The sequence below is a fragment of the Cervus canadensis genome, chromosome 1 (assembly GCF_019320065.1).
Source record: "Cervus canadensis isolate Bull #8, Minnesota chromosome 1, ASM1932006v1, whole genome shotgun sequence".
NCBI classification, from domain to species: Eukaryota; Metazoa; Chordata; class Mammalia; order Artiodactyla; family Cervidae; genus Cervus; species Cervus canadensis.
Genome location: NC_057386.1, coordinates 76,376,705 through 76,402,220, shown reverse-complemented (window position 1 = coordinate 76,402,220; position 25,516 = coordinate 76,376,705). Strand labels below are relative to the sequence as shown.

The 25,516-nt window shown below is 43.9% G+C and overlaps 1 protein-coding gene across 2 annotated transcripts in view; it reads right to left on the bottom strand.

Annotated features, from left to right (window-relative positions):
- MAML3 (mastermind like transcriptional coactivator 3) overlaps window positions 1-25,516 on the bottom strand; it is a 447,607-nt gene that overhangs the window by 168,114 nt on the left and 253,977 nt on the right. For both annotated transcript variants that reach the window (XM_043485961.1, XM_043485970.1), the window contains exon 2: window positions 7,515-9,038. In XM_043485961.1, coding sequence (XP_043341896.1) covers window positions 7,515-9,038 — 1,524 coding nt within the window. The remainder of the gene's footprint in view (window positions 1-7,514; window positions 9,039-25,516) is intronic.

The following is a 25,516-nucleotide window of genomic DNA, read 5'->3' as shown; positions in this document are numbered from 1 at the left end:
ATATTCAATATTTAGGAAGTCACCGAGGAAGCCTCTGGTAGATGGAACATCCTCATTCATCTTGGATTTCTCCAACTCCCTGGTATAGTGACAATAAAGGAATAAGAAGCATCCAAAAACAAAAGAGGACGGGAGATGGAAATGGCCATTAAGGGTGTCAACAAAATTTTGGAAGCTGAAAATCAGATGGTTGAGCGGTGACAACTGAGTTCTTTAGAGAAAGCTAATGCTTATTCTTGATAGAGGAAGCCAAAACTCAACAAGATGGGTCAGGGTAAGGGATGTTGTAAAGTCTCAGGTGGCAGAAGCACTTCTGAATGCCAGAGCGCACACAAAAGGAACATGGGCTACAATTCTGTTTTGGGAAGCGGTGAACCAGCTACACAACTCTAGAAGAAATTGTCTGGAGAGGTGAAACCACAAGATTCTGGAATCCTATGTCCCAGTTCTGGCTGACAGTGAACTGAGAAGCCGTACAAAACTGGGAGATAAAGTGAAAGCCTACAAAAAAGTTAGTGAAATACACTTTGCCATCACTACCACCTGCTGATTCCCTTCCTCTGCTTAGTTCCAGAAAGCCAGCCTCGAGATTCACAACTCTCTGTGATGAGGTTGAGAGAGTCTTTTCTGACTGGCGCTGCGGTAAAAATCTGCAGACTCTGACCCAGTAAAGCGGCTGGGTTTCTAGCTCAATCCCTCTACAGCGAAGCCCCACATTTGACAAGCCCTGTCTAAGTGCATAGAGCAATGAATTAGCTTTAGTGTGCCTCACTCTTTAAATAAAGAAAAAAGCTTCTAACATGAAAGAAAGAAAAATAAGATGAGCATATGGAAAAAGGGTGCTTAGGAGAAACAAGGGCAAAGCAGGGAGTACAAGAAAAATTAATTTTAAAATGAGAATTACTATCCTTAGGTTGGAAGGGATAAATCAGAGAATAAAGAAGAGCTTATGAAAATTTAAAACGGATTCTTTACCAGCTGAGCCACAAGGGAAGGCCAAGAATATTGGACTGGGTAGCCTATTCCTTCTGCAGGGGATCCTCCCGACCCAGGAATTGAACTGGCATCTCCTGCATTGCAGGTGGATTCTTTACCAACTGAGCTATCAGGGAAGCACAAAATGTGATAAGTAAAATAAAATGGTTAATTTCAGAGTTGGAATGTAAAGTGAAGGAAATCTCACAGAACATGCAATGTGAAAGGACAAAGATATGGAAAACTGAAAACATGAAAATTAGAGAACGATTAGGAGGTCTGCTACATGATGAATAAAAGTTCCAGAAACTTAAAAAGAGAGAGAAAAGAGAAGGAAGAAACTATCAAAGAAATCATATAAGAACATATTTTAAAGACACATTTCCAAGAAAAGAAAAAGGTCACAGTACCAGACACAGTGAATGAAAAATAGCTACATATCGTCATGAGGCATATCGTCATGAAATTTCAGGGATAAAGTAAGATTTGAAAAGTTCTCAGAGTGAGAAAACAGATCATACACATAGAGTGGGAAATCCAAATGTCACTGGACTTCTCACCAGTATGAAAGCCACAGGACGATGAAAAAATGCCTTTTCAGTTCTGATGGAATACGTTTTCTTGACTATAATTCTACATCTGGCAAACTATGAATCAAATGTGAGGATAAAGACATTCTCAAAAATCATTTTCATAAAAACGATCTCCCTGAATTGGGAGATGGGATTTGACATATATATATTACTATGCATGAAATAGATGACTCATGAGAACCTGCTCTATAGCGCCCTACTCAGGGCTCTGTGGTGACTGAGGTGGGAAGGGAACCTTACAAAGTGGGGATCTATGTATACGCGTGACTGAGTCAATTGGCTGTAGGGCAGAAACTAACACGCCATTGTAAAGCAACTGTACGCCAATAAAAATGAATAAAAAAGTGTCATCAGAGCTACATGGAACAGTGAAATAAATCCCTGTTTCTCACCTGTAATGAGCCTTAAGAGAACAATAAGACTAAAAATGAACAAAGACATTTTTAAATAAAAGCCAATGTCCCGTACTCCCTGTCTTAAGCACTGAGAATGTGCTCTACCAATTAGCAGGGCTAAGCCAAGAAAGAAGAGGAGGGATCAAGAAAACAGACAGTGCAGCGCAGAAGGGGGTGAAATAGTTCAAGAACAATAGGGAAGGGTGCAGGCCAGCAGCATAACTTCAGTTAAGCAGCCGGCCAAGAAATGTATAGGACAGAAAACTGGAATGAAAGTCTCTAAGTCTTCAGGAGAGACACTGAAGAAAAGGAAAAAACAGTGAGAGGGAGACAGAGAGAAGGAGAAGGAGATTGAGAGAGAGTGGGACGTAGGAGGCGGGAGGAGAAGGAGGGAAGGAGAGAAAGAGGGAGAGAGAGAAAAAAGTCAAGAAAATAATAATAAAGATCATTTGAAGTGCTTGATCCTGTTAAAAGTTTGACAGGGTCAGAAAGGTTGAGGGCACATTGAAAGTAGGAGCAGAGACAAAAAAAATGGAAAGTGTTAGTTGCTCCGTCGGGTCTGACTCTTTGTGACCCCATGGGCTATAGCCCACCAGGCTCCTCCATCCCTGGAATTCTCCAGGCAAGAATATTGGAGTGAGCTGCTGTTCCCTTCTCCAGCTGATGTTCCAGACCCAGGGATCAAACCCCTGTCTCCTGCATTGCAGGTAGATTCTTTATCATCTGAGCCACCAGAGAAGCCCAGGGAGCAGAGATAACACCAGTTAAAAACAGAGACGGTTATAAATTCCAGGCAAAGAAAAAAGTTACACAAGAAAGGAAATATAACCATAGAACACTGCATAGCTAAACTCTGAGGCACTATGCAAAAATCAGTCATGTAAATATAGACTATTTTCAAAATCATAACTTGTGATCTATCTAGTTCTACTGAGAGTATGGGAAGAGAAAAAGAGGGACAGTGTTAGGTGGGTGTTGTTTGTGAGGAGGTCGTACAACTGAATTAAATCCTTGTATTGAGTCGAATAACTGAAATGGTCAGGAACAGCAGTTTATGGAGATAAATAAGAGAAGATAACTGAATGAGGTGAAGCAACCACCTTCGGGAAGCAGAAACTAGAATGGAGGGGTAATACGAGGGACTGCTCTTTCTTATCCATGTCTTAGAGTATGCTTTGACTTTCTGAACTAGGTCATAGAAAAAATCAACAATATATATATTTACAGAAACTAGACAAAGGGGCACCAAGTTTTTGAAGTTAAGAAAAAATGTATCTTCAAAGAGACTTCCATGGTGTCTGTGAATATCAGAGCTCTGTTCCTTCTGTGCAGATTTGATGGCTACAAAGGTTATAATATTAATAATATACCTCACAAGAGACCCAATAGATTTCAGTAAAATCACATTGAAAAGGGAAAACATTCTGTAAAACATACGCATATATGGACTCATTATGACAGACACAGCCACGCACAGAAAACACACATATGAAGAATATACTAGCCAAGTGCCTATGATTCATCCAGTCCTATAATCGCAATGAGTAAAAATTAACATCCCATTTTGGAAATTATTCACGTTCCGCTCTTCCCTGTAAGAATTATTCTGGGGCTCTATGTATATGCATATGCCTGTTCCCCTGTATCCCTGTCCCCCTCCTAGACCAGCCAAGTAGTCACTGGCTTTTGCTTTTTTTACTTCAGCGATAGCTGCTCTGTTGTTTTTCTGCTTGTCACACTGAGACAGAGTTTGCTGTCCTAGCAATCTCGTTGTTGTTCCATAGGTTCAAGATGACCACCTCCTAGCCAAGGACTCTTTTCGACTTGCCTTCCCAGGTCTTCTGTTGGATCTCAATAGCAGTTCTGTGTTATTCGCGCTAACACTCTCCCTCTTGGAGCTGATCTTCAACTGTAAATGTATTTTTGGCCCAAACACTGATCATTGCCACCAAATGACTTATGAAACATCCCTATGTTTAAGACATAATGTTAGGTGCTATGCAAAAACTAGCAAAAAAAAAAAAAAAGAGAGAGAGCGAGCATGATGAGAGATCCTGTCCTTGAAAAACAAGATCAGGAAAAGATAATTAGACATGACCAAAGTAAGTTCTGGTTTTTCCATCACAGAAATGCATATTTTAAAAATTAGAAAGCAAAACAGAAGTTTTGATGAAGAGAAGTTTGAAAAAGGAAGGGAGAGATGATCAAAGAAATAATGCAAGAGCACAACTTGGAGAAGAGTTGAAGGATTATACTAGTGGAAATTTTATGAATACTCTCCTTGTCACTGTTTTAGCTGATGAATTAAGATTGTAAGGAGTGAAAGGGGATGTGAGCAGAGAAAGGAAAAGAGAGTGAGGGGTGGGGAGAAGGGTTCTGAACTACCTCTATAAGCAGGGATTCACAACTCATACATATAAATGAATAGAAAGTAATGATATCACCTCAGTTCTACTGGCAAATTGGATAAGGATTCTTTGAATAAGTAAAGTGTAAACTTTTAAAATATAGACTATTTTCTTCCTTTAAAAAAGTTTTTTTTCCTAATGATAGAATATATACATACATACATACATAGATACATGTATGATGGAACATTTTAAAAAATTGAGTAAAGTATAAACAGGAAAACAATAAGTGCTCATAATTTTACCAATCAGAAATACCATTCTTAATGTTTTAGTTATTCAGTATTTTTCTATACATATTAAAAAACACAATTTGGATTGTGACATACAAACTGTAATCTGATCTGCTTATTTCACTTGTACTGTGAGCATTCCCATGTGATTAATCATTCATTAATAGCATGATTTTCAGGTATATTATTTATTTTTCCAAAATGTTTATTATGGTCCTAATTTTCACAATCCCAAGTAACACCAAGAGCATAACCTTTGTATACAAATCGTTGTTCAATTTTTGAATTGCAAGGAATAATATGAAAATTCTGAGAACTGGAGCTATCAGGTAAAATATATTCAAAATTTTGGAATAAATTATTTTTTGTTTTTCTCAATTTTTGGTTCCCTCCTTCTTGAAACCTTCAGGAACAAAGTGGATTTCTCTTTGTTCCTGAGAGAAATGGCATTTGCTGCTAGTGTCCCAAATAAGTAAACATCTGTACAAGAAAATTCTCTTGCTATTGGCTTTGGTGCTCAAGTTATTCATTAAAACTAAGTGTTCATCACGGTCCTTGTGGCCAACAAAGAATAAAATGAATTTTCACTAGCAACAGCAGAAAACAAATTAGAACTACACCTATGTATAACTATACTTTATATCTTACCTGTAATGCATGCTCATATTTGTGCAGTGCACTTGCATAGAGTGTAATTAACTACTCTGAGAGCTGTGTCAATACTTCTCCACAATCAGATAAAAGCATGAAATGAATGGTATGTTTGCAGAAAGCTATTCTCATGTTTATATATGTATGTTGAAGCTTGTTTCAGTGGTGAGTTAATATTTCATTAAAAAGCATGATTTTGCTTGATGGTTCTTTATGAGGTTAAGAAATGATTATTTTAATGAGGAAGATTCTGTCCAGTTCTAAAAGCACCTCATGAGATGGAAGGAGGAGAGGAAAACCCACAGATTTAATCCAGAAAACCATCACTTCTGTCTTCATCACTTGACAGAGTTCTTTCTAAACATGACCTCTGTGGTCCAAGGCTTCAGTTACTCACAGCTAGGCAAGCACAAGGATCTGAAATAGCACCTTTAAGATTCATGTTCCAGCAAAGACAGGAGCTTCGTCCCAAGCTAGCAAATTTCAAAAGATATTCAGTGAGGGTGGGGAGGTAGGATGGCTCATATTGTACCCACACGTGTGCAGAGCTGGAATTAATCACCTTTGGTCTGGCTTGGAGGAAGAAGGAAAAAAAAAAACAGTGGAGGGAGAAGCACAATTTGTATTAAAAGCAGCGGATGACCATGCTGACAGCCTGCCATCTCATAAACCTCTGAACTACAGCAAACACCTCTGTGTATCACCTATATTTCTGCATGCTTCAGAACTTAACATTGAAATGTATCAAATGCTGCATTTTCCAATAGTATAGTTTTAACGGAACCAGGATAAAACATAAAAGTTCCCATTTCAATGATGGTTTTCTACCAGCCACTGATGGCAGTTTATGTCAACCAAGCTATATTTTTATTTCTCCAGACAGAATTTCTTCAGAGCTGGTTGGCATGTGCAGACAAGAAACCACTGTGAGGCTTTGGGTTGGAAGTGCTGTGAAGGACAAGCGTCAAGCCACAGAGTTTAGGCCTGTCTCTGCAGGCCAGCACCACCTTCAGCCCTGCAGTCTCCATCAAGCTTGGGGAGGTGGGGTGGGGGTGGGGTGGGACATACCAGGAGAGGCAGACACAAACAGCGCCCAGTGATGCAAGATCTGCCCGCCTTAATTCCCGGTGTTTCTAAAGCACCCCACTGTGGATGCGTATCCAAGCGCTAGTTAAGACCTGTTTGCACACGAGGGCCCCTAAAGCAAAGACTTTTCTGCAAAATCTCCAACAGCCATCAAGTGTGGGCGTCTAGAGAGGACCAGGGCACAGAACTGTGCCTCCACAATTCATATCAACTGCCAATAAAGTGATGGCTTATGAAGTCACCAGCGAAGGGGTAAGGTCATTAGGACAGTGCTTTTTCCCACAGTGCTCTCCCCTTTGCGGCAGATAAAGTGTTAAATTAAAGGAGTGTTGGCTGCTGGCCACATTGATCAGGGTGAGGGAGAGCTGATGCTTGTCAATGAGTATTCATTCACTCCCCAGTGGTTGCCCCTCACTCTAACCATGGATCCCTACACCTGATACCATTATACCATAAAGGAAGACAGCAGGAAAGAGGAGACTTGGACACAACACTAAGAGACAGTCACCATCAAATGCTCCTGAATCACAGCTGATGAATCGGAGATGGTTTCAGTATACTCTCAAATCACAAGGTAGAAACAGCTGCTCGATGCATTTGTATAGCAAGTATTGACACGCTGCATGGTCCTACAAAAGTCTATCCTCCACTTCACTTTGAAAACACAGAAAATGCTCCCACCTTTGAATATCCAGAATCCAAATTTCCATAATTCATAATACAGGGAAGTCAGGCCGAGCTTGTTCGGGACCTCATAAGACGGCTGTAGAGACCCAGAAAGGCTCCGACTTTCCCGCCTCCCCAGTCTTGGACCACACATGACCTGAGAGAGAAGCTAGAGGAGAAGAAACACGCTGTGCCACGTGACCTCTATAGCCTCCCATTGAGTGAGCATTTTAAGCCATTTTTGGTTTCTTATCCGCCATCCAGAGTAAAAGAAGTTTGATTCCCCAGGCATTCAAACACAGGAAAGGATACTCTGCCACCTTGTCCCATGTCTCAGAAAAAAAGAGAAAAAAACCCCTCGACAAACCCAGGAACTACACGAGGATGTGTAGGAAGGACGTCTGAAGGTAATTAACCCCCTTAGGGCAGAAGCAAGGAGAGCATCGCATGTCCACGGTCTGAAAGGCGCCACGAGAGCATCTCCAAGAGCCTCACTCTCACGCTTACCTGGCCGTGGGATGGCAGCGCCGGGTAAGCCATGGGCTGACTCATCACTCCCTTCTGCTTGATGAGGAGCACGCGTTTCTGGTCCTCACTCAGGTGCGCCCTGGGGGCCTGGAGCTGAGGCGGGGGCTGCGGCTGCGGGGGCGGCGGCTGCGGGGGCTGCTGCTGGATGTAGGGCGTGAGGGGGGTCTTGTTGGGATTGGCCATCGGAGGCGTCATCCTCTGACTCAAGTCGGCATTAAAGTGGGTCAGAGGCTTAGTGTTGCCATAAGTCAGAATATTGTGCTGTTTGTTTAAGGAGTTTGTACCCATGTTATTTGGCTGCGGATTGATCATATTCAGGTGATTCTGAGGGAGGTAGTTATTCATTGTCGTCTTCTGCAGGTTGTTGGCCATGGGAGGCACTATAGGATTTTGGTTGTTAAAGGCTTGGGGGTACATCATGGGGCTATTTGGTTTTTCCGCCGTGAAAGCTGCTCCGTAGGGACTGGATGGCGGCCCTAAGGGAGACCAGCTGGAAGTCTGATTGGAGTGCTGCTGCTTCTGCTGCATCAGTTTGGCCCTTTGCTGCTGCTGCGCGGCCATCTGCTTGAGCTGCTCGGCGGGGGACAGGTCGGAGCCGGGCACGGCCCCGGGGCCCGAGCCCGCCGCGGCCACCGGCAAGGCGGCGGGATTGAGGAGATAACCATTGCCGGGCCGGGCCGCAGCCTGGCCCGGCGTGTGAGCTGGGTTCGGAGTTTGGGGGGACTGGACCGCACAGTTTGCGGGGGAGCTGGCGGGGTTGGGCGCCACGGGAGTGGTGGCCACGGAAGGTAAGTTGGTGGCCGTGGAGACGGTGGAGAAGGGAGGACCCGAAGAGGAAGGCCTGGCCTGGGGCGAGCCCAGAGAGACGTGAGCGAAAGGAGAGTGAGACGGGTCGCTCTTCACACTGGCGCTCTCCTGGGACAGCGGGGTCTCTGTGGCCGGTTGCGAGAATTCCGGCTCCTTTTTCTCTTCAAAGTCTTCATTGAACAGGTCCTGTATGTCGTCTTCAGGAACGGTGTTGGCCAGTTCATCTATTAACTCCTGCCACTCCTGATCGTTCAGGTTAATGTCCGAGAACAGCTTGTTCTGGTTGGAAAGAGAGGTTTCTGATGTGTCTATGCAAGTAGGGTCATCAAGAGGTTCTTGTTTGAGATCTTTGCTCTGCACGATGGTGAAGCTGTCCTCCAGGTCACTGCAACCATTCACAGGAAGTTTAAGTTCTGGGAGTCTCCCATTTTTACTCAGGTCTTCCAGAAGCCCAGGAGTGTGAGTCCCACTATTCTGCAAGGGCAAAGAGGGCTTCAGGTCAAGTTGGTGAAGAGGAGAAGCTGAAGGCAGTGGCATGTTGTTGGGTAAATTGTTGATGGCTTCCATCCCCGTGGGAATGTCCTTTCGTATTCGCTTGCTAGTTGGAGAAAAGCTCCCATCGCAAGCACCATTCTGCTGGTCTCCATTAAGTGGTGATCGGGCTCCTTCCAACTTCCTTTTCACAGTCTCTTGGAGCTGGAAAATAAACAGGAAAGATAATGACTAAATCTCCAAGTCACAGTTGACTCTTCAAGCATGGCAGTATGCATTGCTATGAACTAATTGTTAAATTATTTAGAATATATCAGAAAGATGTTATATATCTAATTTCAAAACTGCCCAGCCTTAGATTCAAATGCTTTTCAAAGAGGTTTTATCCAAAAGCAGAGTTCACAGGACTAAGAGATAGTAAGCAAATCAAAGACTGAAGGGTGGAACAAAAGAAAATAAACAGTTAAGGCAATCAACGCTTGTCTTACTGGGAAGAATCAGCTAGGAATATTTTTCAAATGAATGCTACATGTGAGACTGGGGCCAAAATGTGCCATACTCAAGAAAGGTGTTGATACCTATCTTAAATTCTTGTCACACCTTAATTGAGAACATCAAGGAATTAAATCAACAATACTATAAAGCACACTGAAACTCCTTGAGGAATATGGCATTTAACACATTTACTGAATAGCACAGAAATGAAGATTAACTGTTAACATAACCCAAAACTTCTTTTTGGTTTTTATTGTACTTGACCTCCCAGCATCTCGTGACATAGTAGCCTGCTCTGATCTAAAAGCATGCATGCATGAGTTCCCTGATATCACACTTTCCTGGATTTCCTTCTTTCTTTCCATCTGCTCATTCTCTTTTGTATTCTTTCATTCTCCTAAATGATGGCATTCTTCACTGTTTGGTCTTAAGCTTCCTTTTGCCTCCAGGGCACTGTACCTATTGTTTTCTTATCTTGAAACACTCCTCCCCCTCTCTCTCCCCTTCCCTGTAATAGCTACTCATCTTCCTGGTTATATCTTAGATTTCACTTCCTCCAAGAAATCTCTCATATCCCCTCCCCACCCCAACTACAACGGGTACCTCTTTTGACCCACCAGTACCGGGTTGAGAATTCTGGAATACATATTTCCAAGCAACCTCTCCTTCCCCATCATACGTTTTACGGTACACTGGGACAATTGCTTAAGTGTCTGTTTAGCAAGCTCCAAGAAGGTTAGGGCTACGGCTGACTTGCTTACTATGCATTTGTGGGGCTGCAGGTAGTGTTCAGTTCAGGTTCATAGCAGTGGTTAACAGGTGACAGCAAAGATGAATGATTCTGTTGTCTAATTCACAGGTGCTGAAGGAGGTGAGTTTGAATCAGAGCAGGAGGCAACCTCACTGACATGAAGGAATGCTTGACTTTGAACTTCTACATTCCTGGTAATGGGATATCTAACCCTGGAGAGTGCTGTGTCTGTTTAACTGGACTTATCTGCAAAGTCCAGTTAAGAAAAGTCTTGCTAACTGTGGATTTCGTAAGTATAAACCTAATTCACCTGTCTGTCCCTTTCCTTTTGGCCAGACAGGGCCAGTCCATAGGGCTCTAGTGAAGGAGGCTGACACAGAGGAGGTTGTGGGGAAACACCTGCTGGATGATGACAAAAGGAAGACTAGCTTGGGTTAGAAGGAGGCTCTGGTAACTTTGCAGGCACAAGGCAGAGAGACCTGGGGAGGAGGCGGGAAGCAGAGCAGCCCCGACCCGGGCCCTCTCCAGTTCTTGGCAGAGCATCCCAGGATCGAGGCCAGAGAGGGACAGTCTTCCCTCTGGCCCCACACACGCTCAGGGAGGCACACGTGTAATAAAACCAACCTGGAGACGACATGAGGGGTTCTAAGAAGTGCCGCTTTATTGCTATCATCTCCTAAGTAGAGGATTCCATTTTAAAAGTAAACAGAAGAGGTCTTTAAGTAAAAATCCAGTCTAAACTTTGCTCCTACACTTTCTTTTTTAATCACAACCCCAAACATTCTGTAGTTGCTTGGTAGACACTCCTGAATTGCTGAAATCAGGCCGTAACTCAGACACACTGACTCAGACAAACTGGAATTTGACTTCAAAGAAGATACTGGCTCCATCTATCGTACAAGGCAGAAACTTCGAGAAAATGAAGCTATTTATTGAACAAACCGGGAAACGGTGGTTCTGATCTTAGGTATGGCAGACACTTGAATGTAGCTCCAACACATAGTGGCAAGGTCAGAAATGACAGGTTCAGAATCTAAAGGAAGTAACGCTTGGGGCCCTCAGCACTTCTTGAACGGATGTTAACCTTAAAAAAAGTAAGCACTTGTCTTAAAGATGAGGGCTTCCCAGGTGGCTCAGTGGTAAAGAATCCGTCTGCCAATGTAGGAGAGCAGGTTCCATCCCTGGTTTGGGAAGATAACGTGGAGAAAGAAATGGTAACCCACTCCAGCATTCTTGCTTGGAAAATCCCATGGACAGAGGACCGGTGGGATAACAGTTCACGGGGTCACAAAGAGTTGGGCAGAAGGTAGTGACTGAAGCACAACAGCAGCTTAAAAATGACCCTGACTTTATTTTTAAAGGTACAGATCCAGGGTTCTGTTCTAGGCCACGAAGTGGACAGGGCAGGATGGAGAAATGAAGACAAATGCTTTATTTATTCCTCTGGGAACAGTGGAGACTGGGATCATGGAGACAGACAAGTCTGGCTGGGAACCCCAAGGCTCACCTCTTACCAGCAGAGCAGGCCCAGGGGGATTGGGGGTGGGGGAGGCAGAATATGGCAAAAACGCAGAAGCAGCCTTGTTGGCCTTGGAGTCAGAATGTCTGGCTTCAACCCCAAGAACCCCCTCTAGGAGTTCACATGTATAAATGTTATCTGGTACTCAGTAAATATTAGCTATGATGCCCTCTGAGCTTCCCTGGGGGCTCAGATGGTAAAGAATCCGCCTGCAATGCGGGAGACCGGGTTCTATCCGTGAGTTGGGAAGATCCCCTGGAAGAGGGCATGGCAACCCACTCCAGTATTCTTGCCTGGAGAATCCCCGTGGACAGAGGAGCCTGGCGGGCTACAGTCCGTGGGGTCACAAATATTAGGACACAACTGGGCGACTGAGAGCACACAGGATGCCCTCCACTAGACAATGAGTTAGGGGGACTTCCTGGTGGTCCAGTGGTTAAGAATCCACCCACCAACGCAGGGGGCACAGGTGTGATCCCTGGCCTGGGAAGATCCCACGTGCCAAGAGGCAGCTAAGTCCATGCACACAACTGCTGAGCCCCTGCTCTGGAGCCTGCAAGTCACAACGAGAGAGGCCACTGCAGTGAGAAGACTGTGGGCCGCAGTGAAGAGCAGACCCCACTCACCGCAGCTAGAGAAAGCCTGTGCGCAGCAGTGAAGACCCAGTGCAGCCGTAAATAAATAAAATTAAAAAAAAACACAAAAGAGAGTTACATGAAGTTAGGGATTTTTTTGCTTTTTTCTACTACTGGAGACCGCCCCCCCCCCCGCCCCCGCCCAGTGGCTCACAGTACATACTCAATGAATACATGTCAAGTGAATGAACCCTGGAAAACTTATTTAAACTCTCCTAAACTTTGGTTTCTTCATCTGTAAAATGGGTCAATAATATCTAGCTCATACAGTTACTGTGAGGATGAACTTAAAAGAAATAAAACGGAAAGAACTTAGTTTCATGCCTGGAATCCTGTAAGCACCCACTAGGCCTTAGCTATTATTATCTTAAAAATGTGATTAAAAAGTTTTTTTAAAAAATGCAGTGATGCCCATTGAAACAATTGCAACTTAGTTTCTGAATCTCTAAATACATATAGGTACAATGATATATTTTTGTTCTCTAGCTTGCAATAGCCTAATGTTTTCCAAGCAACTTGTATAACTTTTTAAATATAAACAACAAAAATCAAATTTGCAATTCAAGCCTGAGTCCAAGTGCTAATGCATTCGCGTCCTAGATTGTAGAACAGCGCTGCATGGTTGGGGCTCAAATCAAATACATTTCCAGGATGTGACCCGAATGAAGCTACTGAGTATTTCCTTTTCCTTGAGGGCCTAGAGTTCTCCACCGCCGGCCCCTTTAAGTCAAATCTTGACATATATTTCCTGTACCAGAATTGGGAGTGGAAGAAAGATATTATAGAAGAAACATGTTACAGTTTTTCTTTTGTTGTTGTTCAGTCACTCAGTTGCGTCCAACTCTGTGACCCCATGGACTGCAGACGCCAGGCTTCCCTGTCCTTCACTATCTCCCGGAGCTTGCTCAAATGCATGTCCATTGACTTGGTGGTGCTCTCTAACTATCGGGCCTCTATTGCCCCCTTCTCCTTTCATCTTCAATCTTTCCCAGCATCAGGGTTTTAGTTGTGTCCAGAACAGCAGAGCCATCTCAGCATCCCTCCTGTGTCCCACTTTGCTAGACAGCAGGGTGGTCTGAGAGTCTGACTCCCTCCTTATGTCCCTCTTGGGGGATGGAAGGAGAGTGGGCAGGAGGAGACAGGACCTGCAGGCTGAGGAACTCACAAGCAGCAACTTTCATGCTCACAACTGCCTACACATGGAAATGTCTTGGGGACTCCCCACGCCCCGGGGACTCAGGTCAGGGTCTCTTCCCTAATAGCCTCATCTTAGGAAATCCCTGGGGAAACCATGGGAACAGTGAGAGCCTTTATTTTCTTGGGCTCCAAAATCACTGCAGATGGTGACTGCAGCCATGAAATTAAAAGATGCTTGCTCATTGGAAGAAAAGCTATGATCAACCTAGACAGCATATTAAAAAGCAGAGACATTATTTTGCCAACAAAGGTCCATCTAGTCAAAGCTATGGTTTTTCCAGTAGTCATGTATGGATATAAGAGTTAGACTATAAAGAAAACTGAGTGCCAGAGAATTGATGCTTTTGAACTGTGGTGTTGGAGAAGACTCTTGAGAGTCCCTTGGACAGCAAGGAGGTCAAACCAGTCCATCCTAGAGGAAATCAATCCTGAATATTCATTGAAAGGACTGATGCCTAAGCTGAAGTTCCAATAATTTGGCCACCCGATGTGAAGAACCGACTCATTGGAAAAGACCCTTATGCTGGGAAAGACTGAAGGTAGAAGGAGAAGGGGACAACAGAGGATGAGATGGTTGGATGGCATCACTGACTCAATGGACATGAGTTTGAGCAAGTTCCAGGAGTTGGTGATGGACAGGGAAGGCTGGCGTGCTTTAGTCCATGGGGTAGCAAAGAGTTGGACACGACTGAGCGACTGAACTAAACTGAACAGGAAGTCCCTAGTTCTTCTGCTTCCCAAAGATGGAAGCCTCTTAATGTGATTTGTGCCCCCTTGGAAGAAGCACAGGAACTCTTCACCAAGCGTCGGCTTCTTGTTCCACTATTCTTGTTTTATTACATGCACACGTTTTCTCCCATTTAGGGACACTGCGGGGCCCGGAGCTGAAGTCATCCATTGCCTGTGACAGTGGGGGTCTCTCCTGTGTGTCAGTTACTCTGCAGGAAACAAATCCTCCTCCACAGTGGTTCCAGCACAGTCTTGCCTACAGTGTGGCTTGATGGCTGTGTTTCTGTGAAACTCTGTGTGTATGTGTGTGTGTGATAGAGAGAGTTGAAACAGGGAGAGACAGAATGGTTTGGGATCAGTGATATGACATCCAAACCAGTAGTAACAAGAACAGCTAAGCCTTTGGGGTTATAATGCACTTTTATGCAGGATCATATATTATCCACATAGCAAACCTCTGGGGAAGAGCATGCATGTGCTGGCCTGATGGCTCTACAGGAGGCAAAATGGAGAGGGCAGATGATAACCACAACGGGGAACATAGCTGAGATGCCTGGACCTCTGCTGACATTTCTAGCAGATTCTAAAGGGTCCATGACAAAGATAATCTTTCTTTCTGTAGACTTTTAGCAGTGCCAGTATGCTTAAACAAAGCAAAGCAAAACAGAACAAAACTCAAATCTTATTGACTGTCTCTGACTTTGCATGAAATTGGGGAGGATCTGGGAGCTTGGAATAAAAATGATGATCCTGCTATTAAGATGATGAAGATTTTAAGATGGAAGATACTGGGGGTAACCATCAGATTCCTGTCTTCTCCTACAGAGTCTAAAAGGTGGGAAGGATTCACTTGAAACACCTTACAGAGGAGGAGATTTAGGCCTAGTGAGATAAAGCACTGTGTTCCAGATTATAGTGCCTGGGGTGGGGGTAAGGTGGGGCACTCAACCTGGATTCAAATTCAGACTCAGGTGACTGCATCAACACCTCGCCTCATGCAGGTGGTGAAGCACAGCCATGCCCTCATCAGTGACCCTGGGATCCAATGCTACTCATGATAAAGTGTTTTCAGACATTTTCAGGACTCATCCTTATTCTACCTTCTCCTCACCACCTAAAGCCAACTGCACCTCAAGGCCATCTGTTCTCATCACTATCGATTTTTATCTTAATAAAAGATTTTTATCTCATCTTCCACTCCCAACGCCACTCCCTTAGTTCAGATCATCAACACTACTCTCTTGATTTCGGCAGCAGCTCCTGACTAGCCTCTCTGCTCCAGTGTTGGCTCTTCTCCAACCTATTCTCTCTCTGTTGGGGCTGTGATTTTCCTTATAAAATGTGAACCCATGCTTCACTTTCAGCTCCTCTGGAGCTGTCTGCTGTCATCAGCATCATCTAAGCCTCACACAACGGCCCTCCACAACTTGATCTTCACCACTCCTCACCTCTCCAGTCTCAGCTATCACCTTGAACCTTCTTCCCCTCCACTGGCCCTCCAACTCCAAGCAAATCTAAACCTCCAGCTCTACTGAATTATTTGCCATTCTCAGGATGCACGGTGTTTGTTCTCTGTCTCTCGAGTCTTTGCATATGTTATACTCTCACTCAGCTTCTTCACCTGACCAATTCTATTTGTCCATCACCATACAATTTAGACATTATGTTCTATACAGTCTCTCCTGACAGCGCCTCTGCACACCTCTTGATCTTGGAGGCCCCCGACGTGCTTCCACAGCACCTAATATACATCATACCGTAACAGCTTGCCTTTCCTTCATAAGACTGTAGGAATGAATGAAAACTGGAAAGATTTCTCAAACAACCACACTCAGTTTGTGTAACTGATCCCTAAGGCAGGCACTTGAAAATGTTGGCCTGTATGGTGTTTTAATGACAAGTAAGTAAATGTATGATTTGTTTTGGTTATTTTAAAAGTTTGGAAATGGCCCACAGACTGTCCTTTCCTCAAGATGTTGGAGAACTCTATGGGTCCAGGAAACCTATGTTGAGAACAACTTGAGAGCATATGAAGAGCATCATGGTGAAGAAAAGTGAATTTGAAACCCAGAGACTTTACATAACATTACCAGGTTTACAGGTTTTGACATGTTTTGAACTCAAAATGCTGGATATTTTCATAGTTGAAAACTTTAAATTTCTTTACAAAGATTTCAAGTGGTTTTCACCCACCAACGTGCTCTTTCCAACCAAAAGTGTGGGTGAACTTTTCACCAAATAGTAGAGATACAAGTATACAAAAATTAAAGGTGAATTGCAGGTGCTATAAGTAATTTAGAGGCTCCAAGAGAATATTCTGGTTATTCTAATCTGCTCTAGTCAAACCACAAGATGATTCATGGAATCAATTTTCATATGGTTATTTTCTTCTCATTCTATCAGTAGATAATAAGCATATGAACACATGGATAAATTTGACTTGCTTATTTAATATATTTGATGAATGACCCAGAATATTCATGTGTTAGATATATTAATTAGTAGAATATGAATAGAGTGGAAAACATTTCCAGAACTGTCTTCTAGATTTAAGTGTCCTTAGAAAGGCTCTTTTGAGGTTTATTTAGAGGTTCAGTTTTCTAGATCAGTGATTATCTGACTTTACAGTGAGTTGGGAAGCTATTAAGAAAGCAGGTTTCTTGGTCCCACTTCCTCAGTTTGATTTTATCATCCAAGGTGGGGCCCAGATCTGGACAAGACTGGTGGCACAGGCATCTAAAGAAACGTAATAAAAACCTCTGATTTCTCTGAGTTTGTCCAACATTCCCGGTTTTTAGAAATTCCTATCTGGACTAACAATCCTGTTAGAGTCCTGAAATTCTGAAGTTGTCCATTTGATTAAAAATATTTACGCACACAAACCTAATGGATGTCAATATCAGACATCCCTGGGAATTCTCTGGTGTCCCGTGGTTAGAACTCAGGGCTTTCAAGGCTGTGGGCCTGGGTTTGGACCCTGGTCGGGGAACTAAGATCCCACAAGACACAGTGTGACAAAAGAAAAAAAAAAAAACAATAAACAAAAAAACCCCAGTAAAATATCATATGGTCCCAAGTTGACTGGTGACGCTCTGGGACAGCTCATAAAACTAGACCAAGAAACAAAGCTCTAGATGGAGATGTTTCCAAGGGCAGGGGAGCTTGAATCCTATAGGAGCTTGCTGAATTTCTACACGACTTTACATGAAAAGGTTTATTTTTTATATCTGGGGTTTCTCTGAGTAGGATAATACCCTAGATCATGTTCTCCCTCCATATTATACATACTTACCTTCATTTTCATTCCTCACGAACTGAGGGTGTGTTGTATGCCTGTGTGCCAGGTACAAATGGGTGGGTTCATCCCCAGGACAAGGACCACGTCAGAAAGTGAATGTGTGTCAGATGTATGTTGAGAAAAGTCGAATATGTTTGTTTTAAGGGAATCTACGTGAAGAGTCTACATGTTCAGAGAGCATCACGAACTCAGTGGACATGAACTTGAGCAAACTCCAGGAGATGGTGTAGGACAGGGAAGCAGGGCGTGCTGCAGTCCCTGTGGCTGCAAAGAGTCGGACATGACTTAGCGGCTGAAGAGCAACAACATGAAGGGTAGAGCAACCCACATGAAAAAGATAAATCTTCTCATGACTTCTGAAATCTGCTTTGTCAGCCTTTACACTCCTAACATTATTTTAGAGAGAAAACAACTTTATTACCTAATAAAATTCATATGAGTTTAAATACACACACACACACACACACACACACACAATTTGCCTGAGAGCCAAGAGTTTAAAACCTCTACCTGTGACCATTCCAGGATACAGCTTCTCTGGACCTAATCAAGAGGAAATTCGGGTCTTTGGAGGGGATGTCAGTTAAAAACCTAACATCCCCTCTGGTCCCAGTCCAGTTGTTGAGACTCAGTGCTTTCAATGTCATAGCCCAGGGTTCAATCCCTGGTCTAGGAACTAAGGTCCCACAAGGGCAGCACAGCCAGAAAAGAAAAAAAAAATCTGAGTTCTGAAATGCTCCAGGAAGAAATGGATCATCTTAAAAGTGACCTTGCCCTCCTGGAAAGCATCTGAAACCTCAACTACACGGGCCCAAAGGAATGCTGGGGCATTGCTGAGCCCCCAGCCCAAGGGAAAAGGACCATGCAGAACGTTCTGGGAGACTTTGAGTTTAGCTTTAGAAATGATCATGATCTTTTTCCTTTTTGCTATTATATATTGTATTGCTCAGTCACTCAGTCATGTCCGACTCTTTGTAGCCCCATGGACTATAGCCTGCCAGGCTCCTCTGTCCATGGAATTCTCCAGGCAGGAATACTGGGTGGGCAGCCATTTCCTTCTCCAGGGGATCTTAGTGACCCAGGGATCGAACCCGCATCTCCTGCATCAGCAGGTGGATTCTTTACTACTAGTGCCGCCTGGGAAGCAAACTCTATTCCCAAGTCACCTTAGATATGTACACACGAGTGGCAGTGCCTCTTTTCAGTGTTGGGAATGTGGATGCCTGCCCAATTCGAGCTGCAAGCTGTTAAATTAAGACATTTTTAAAAAGCACTTAAAATCTTTTGTGTGGCTGAATTTTTAGGTACCCTTTATCCTTCAGTTATGCCTAAATTGCACCACCTGAATCCACAACAACACATTGAGAATGGATCATCAAACATCAGGAGCAGTGGCAGCCAAGGCCCTTAACACTGAGAAATGCTAAGTCCCAAGATGTTCTCAAATCTCCATATTTCCAAATACATGAATGTTGGTAGAGGTTCATGGCTTTCTCTCGATTAAATGAATGACATATATTTTCATTGCAAGTCAGGTGAATTCTGTGTACTCTTTATATCTGAAGTAATGAAGTTTTTCACAAGCTCCATATACGTAGTTCAAATTGGTATTTCAGTGAATTTATTAACTATTTGTTGAAACTGAGACTATCTCTGCAAATGTCAACTTTCAAATCTGCTCACATTGTTTTCAGTAGAAAGACCTAACTAGTAAGTTTTTCTTAGAAAATCTGGTTCACTGAAGATATTATTGTCATTTAATCTTCTAATTGGCTGAGACCTTGCAATGTACCAGGCATCATGCCACATGCTTTATGTATATTGCTGGTGATGGTGGCTTAGTTGCTAAGTTGTGTCTGACTCTTTGTGATCCCATGGACTATATAGCCCACCAGGCTCCTCTGTCCGTGGAATTCTCCAGGCAAGAATACTGGAGTGGGTTGCCATTTCCTTCTCCAGGGAATTTTCCTCAGCCCAGGATTGAACCTGGGTCTCCTGCATTGCAGACGGATTCTTTATCAATGGAGCCACCAGGAAAGCCCGATTGTTAATCCTCACAATACCGCTATGATGGATGAGGAGTGGGCTCAGAGACTGTGGTCATTTGTCCCAGGACACGCAGCAGGGCCTTACTTAGTTCCATCTGCCTCTCAAATCTGCGTTTTCACCTCCTGCACTGTTCTACATCTGATGACTCCTGTCCTGATCAAACACGAGCAAACCTGGCTCAGAAATTCGGGGAAAATGTTTTCGACGCTGGTGTCGTGACGGGCTAGGGAGGATGTGTTCACGTGTTTTGAGTCAGAGCTGCCTGATTCACAGAAAAGCACTGTGCTCCTCTACGAGGAAAGATGTTACTCTGCAAATTTAGCATGTGTTTGAGAAGTGATGATAGCTGTAGCCTTGAAAACTTCAGGAGGGAGCAGATGTGTGCATCCCTTGGCAGCTTCCTCTTCTCAGTAGCTTTCTGTAGGAAAAGCTCTGCTGAGATCTGCCGTTGCCATCAGAATTCTACAGTCTGAACGCTGCTCCGCTCTGTCTTTTCAGATACATAAACACACACACATACACATGACACTACGTTTAAGGACAAGAAACCATTTCCTTAGGAATATCTCCTCCTAGAGCGTCTTGCATACATTAGCTACTCAAACACGCCTGTGTGCATGACCTTGTATTACAATCTGAAATTCCTAATGGGATTTTATTTAGAGCTGAAAAGAAATGACAGCAAAGGAGGTCGGGGAAGAAGAAGGGAAAACCGTAGGGAGGAAGAGGGCAAATGGAAAGATCAGATCTTATCTTCGTCCTTCACAGCTGGAGACTTACACCGACAACACATTCCAAAGAACAGGCATGTTGGAACGAAGCATGAGGTTTCAATCTGTTTATTTTCTGGGAGGAGGGAGGCAGCAGGAGAAATACTTCAGGGAGGCTGAGTACTTTTCTCTCCCTGGGGTAGGAATCAAGAATATTTTTATTTCACTGTTTACTCAACATGTCCCTTCTTTTTAATGAGAAATTCTCCTTTTGTTTATAGCCCCTTCCAGGAGTGCCTCCACCGCACTGACGGCCTGTCCCACAGCTCATGGGATGCCAACAGCCCCCAGCCTGGTCCTGACACAGCTTCTGAATAAAAATCCAAGCACGTGTTTATCTCCCTTTGGAAAACAAAAGTATTGAAATAAGATCTCTGAGTCCATTAAAAGCCTCTTGTTTTCCTCAGCGAGGTCAGACTCTTCCTTGTGAGTTGGAGTTTACAGACAGCAAAGGAAGAGAATTCTTCATCTCTCTCTCTCTCTCACACACACACACAAAACCCATCTCAGTGAGCAGACAAGACGTTATTCTTATTCCTGGATGGCATCTGACTCCCACACCTCCCTTTCTGAGCAGGTTTTTGCCCCAAAGCTGAGAGCTAAGGGACTTGCCTTCAGCTGCCAGCAAAGAGATCACCATTATTTATGTCTTCAGAGTAACTCAGTCCACAAATAGGAGACAAGGCAGAAAGAAGGAAAGGGTTTTTCTCTCCAGGATGAATCTCCCGGGGGTGGCGAGGTCCATGTGTGGACAGGCGCATTCTCACTTCCAGGCAAATATGGGTATGATTTAACCGGCTCTGAGGATGTTCCAGTGGGCAGGGGGCAGGCAGGGCACCACGCACTCAGCCCACAAACAGCAGAGCTCCGGAGGCTGTCATCTGTGGGGAGAAGCTGCTCGGCTTCATCCCACCAGCTGAAATTCATTTTTCAAAAGAAATTAGACCAAGGTACTGTTGTTATAGCAACAGTCAGAGTCACTTACACAGCCTCTTTCCCACAACCTCACTCTGACTTCCTGGGCAGCGATTTTAGCTATGCACAGGCAGTGACCATGGCTGAGCCGCGCGGGGTTGGCGGGGGAACCCTTCTCTGCCCTTTAAGGAGTGGAAGCCTAAATCCTCTATTCCAGTCTAAAGCTAAAAGACCAGACCCTCGTGTTTCACAGAGCTCTCCCAGTCCTGAGAGTCAACAAACAGGGAAGATCAGAGAAAAGCCGTTGCATCTGATGTTTTCTTCTCTTGGGTAGGAATGGGACACGCGACCACTGAATTTTCTGGGGTTCCCCAAGTACTAGCTGTTTCACAATGAGAATTTCCAGTGAGTCTGGTAACGCTGGCCATCACCACCACCTTCTGAACTGCTTTATTACTTTCATCCTCTGGGATTTTATTTTTGGGGGTGTGGAACTCCCAATAAGATAGCCTGGTCCAGCCCTGGAAACAACCATCAGCTCCAAAATGCCACTATCTTAATGAAAATGTACATCTCTTACCAAACCTTTATAGCAAATAACCTACTCAGGAAGATGGCAACATAATAGTGGTAAAAATCTATGAAGCCAGTGCTCATGATGAACGTGAACTGTGTCCCGCCCCAAATTCATATGTTGAAGTTCTAACCCACAATAGCTTAGGATGTGAGGGTATCTGGAGAGGGGATCTTTAATGAGGTCCTATGGGCATGCGCTCATCCAATCTGACTGGTGTCCGACAAGAAGGAAAAATGAGGACACAGATAACTTTCAGAGGGAAGACCATGTAAAGACACAGGGAGAAGATGGCCAGAGACAAGCCAAGAGGAGGGACCTCAGGAAAAGCAACCTTGCTGACACCGTGATTTTAGACTTCTAGTACCTGTAAGGAATGCATTCCCGAAGTTGAAGTCACCCAGTGTATATGCTTTGTTATGTCAGCCCAAGTAGACTAACGCAACTGACAATCTGATTTAGGCATATCTCTGTTATCGCAGTTAGGCATTCAGTAACTATTTCAGAGGAAAATCCTGCAAGATGTGTTCACACTTTGATTCAATGAATGGAAACCCTACTGTGTGCCAAGTTCTAGAGCGGGCATTAGGGACTCCACAGTGAATAAGATTCAACCTCTGACCTCCAGAGTCTTCAGAGTGGAGGGGAAAGAAGGGGATGAACAAGGACAAGATAATTTGATGTAGATAACTGTGCCATGGAAGCACAAAAGTGCTATATGCTTGGTTGCTCAGCTGCGTCCGACTCTTTGTGACCCCCTGGACTGTAGCCCGCCAGTCCAGCTGAGGTAAAGCTTCCCTGGGGGACTGCCATGTAAGCAGAGATGGGAAGGAATCACAGCGAGGAGAAGACATCAGAGGAGAAGAAAGCATGGCTTCTACGGGAAACTCAGGTGGGGGCGCCTGGCTTGAGCCAGGGTGTGAGGGGGGAGCACTGCGAAATGAGGCTGGAGCACAGAGAGCTATACAGATCGTGGAGGGCTTGTCTGCCGTGTTAAGGAGTTTGGACTTTATCCGGAGGCTTTGAGAGGCACAGGAGGAGAAGGGGTCCCTTGGAATGCTAACTTCTGATTCTACAGTGATAGACATTGGTTGCAAATGTCAGGTATTTGAAGGGATTGGGATTGGGAAGTGAAGATGCTAAGGCTGCCATAACAAAACACCACAGACTGGGAGGCTTAAACAGTTGAAAAGTATTGTCTCATAGTTCTGGAAGTCCAAGATGAAGGAACCGGCGGGCTGGGTTTCTCCCAAGACCTCTCTCCTTGGCTTGCCGGCGGCTACCTTCTACATCCTCACATGGTCTTTCCTCCTGTGTGTGCATCCCTGGGGTCTTCCTGTGTGTCCAGATTTTCTCTTCTTAGAAGGACACCTTCATTAGATTGGATGAAAGCCTATCCTAACAGCCTCATTTGAACTTTATCACTTCTTATAAGGCCCTATCTCCAAATGTAGTCCCATCCCAAATCTTCAACATATGAATTTTGAGAGAAGACACCATTGCAGCCCATAACAGGATCCAATATTATTCCCTGCATGTCTGATTATGCCAGTGGCTGAAGTTACCCAATATAGCACACACTCGGTCTTGAAGCAAGAACCTCAACAATTCTATCTGGTACAGAGCTGAACACTATGTTTTTTCGAAAAGTGTCTCCCAATTTTAATCTCAAATTCAAAAGAGACTTCACCTGAACCATTAGCAAAGAAGCATAGTCAGAGATGACTGTGCTGTGCTTAGTCGTTTAGTTGTCTCCGACTCTTTGCAATCCCATGGACTGTAGCTTTCCAGGCTCCTCTGTCCATGGGATTCTCCAGGCAAGAATACTAGAGTGGGTTGCCATGCCCTTCTCCAGGGGATCTTCCCAACCCAGGGATCGAACCCAGATCTCTTGCACTGCAGGCAGATTCTTTACCATCTCAGCCACCAAGGAAACCCAAGAAATCTGGAGTGGGTAGCCTATTCCTTCTCCAGGGGACCTTCTCAATCCAGGAATCGAACCAGGGTCTCCTGCATTGCGGGCTGATTTTTTACCAGCTGAGCTATCAGGGAAGCCCTCAGAGATGACTGACTCCAAGCAAACCTCAGAAGTAGCCTGTCATGATTTAGAAGCCTCTGAATAATGACCAGCTGTTCCCTGAAGCTTAGTAAATGTTATGTTACATTGATAATTTATCTGACTTCATAGAGACACACAGAGGGAAAATCGAGGCACCAAGAGACAAGGACCACAGCTTAGTCAGAGAAAGCACAAAGAATGATAGTCAGAATTCCTGCTCCAGCCCCATGCTATAAATTACTTTGCCTGTAACAAATTCAGAGTTTGTCAACTTTCTGTTCAAATTGTGGTACGTTGTAAATGTACTGTAACAGTGCACAGTCGAAAGTATGTATTTCAATGGTTTTATCTTTCTTACCTAGCCATCCAGATATTATTGATGCAGTTTTCATTATTGATGCAGTTTCCATTATAATGCCACAGTGAAGTTTGCATAATATTTCTGTTACCACGTACTTTTGCATGGTTATGGCTTTCTAAAACTCCCCTGGGACAGAATTTTTTTCACCTTGGTTTCACTTCCGAAGTAAATTTTTTTGGTAACAACAGATGATGACTTTAGGGCTATTTTGAAGTTATGTGGATGTAAAAGAAAGGAGGATTTTTTTTTATTTTTTACTGCAACGAATATTTTGTTACCTTTTGTCTAATCAAACACCACAAATCAAAAAGAGCTGAGCATAAAAGTATCAAGCAAGGTAGAGTAATAGATTTCACTGAAGACTGCCCACATTGCAAGATTTCACTAAATAAGGTTTGCATTCACATGCTTATCAGTATTTTAGAAATACCCTGAGTGCACACAACTGAAAATGTCAGGAAGTTGAAAAGCAAAACTATGCATGTGGCGTTTCTAGATTTCCCTAAAGCACAGCAAATAAACAAACTTAATTATGTGATCAGGCCACAGTGACTTAACCTCTCTGGACCTCTGTAAGGAGAGGGCTGGACTACCTGATGGCCAAGGCATGTCCCAGCTCTGTTTGGACTCTGGATTCAAATCAATGACTCACTTTCAAAATCACCCTGGAAGGCACTGTTAACTCAGAAGGGTAGCTGTATTTGGCAGGTAGCTACTGAATAACTAAGAGCTTCATTTTAAGGCAGTGAGCAGGAAGGCAGTACACCCTTCTGCAAAGGCTTCCCAGTGTTAGTAAATCGGAAAGAAAAATTAAACTAAATCCTAATCACCCAGATCTTTTTTAAAAAACCAGAAACCCAAGGGTGTAAATCACATGGTTCATTTAAAAGAATTTCTCACTTTCTGATGGTCTGCTCAGTGTCAGGTGCCGAGCTCCGTGTAGAAGACAGGAAAGATGCAGAAATTCAGAGCTTGCTGCACATTCTCCTTTTGCTCTTAGTATCTAATGGATACTTTGGGAGACTGTTCCTATTAGGCTTAGCATCTGTCTGATGTAGACAACAGCGATGTTTCCATTCTGGTGACCATATCTTGGCTAACTTCGCTAATGTTTAGAGTGTTGCATGGCTGTCTCTTCACCTCCACCATGAATGGTTTTGACTAAATGACCTTAAGGTTCATGAAGAGTCTAGATGTGCCTGCTGGTTAACTGGATATCCACCAGGTTACAGGTAGGAGCTGTCCAGCTTAGATGTGTGTGGATCACTGGTGTGTCACCTAGCAGATGCAGATGGGTGTGAGTCTAAGAATCACAAGGTTAGAGTCACAG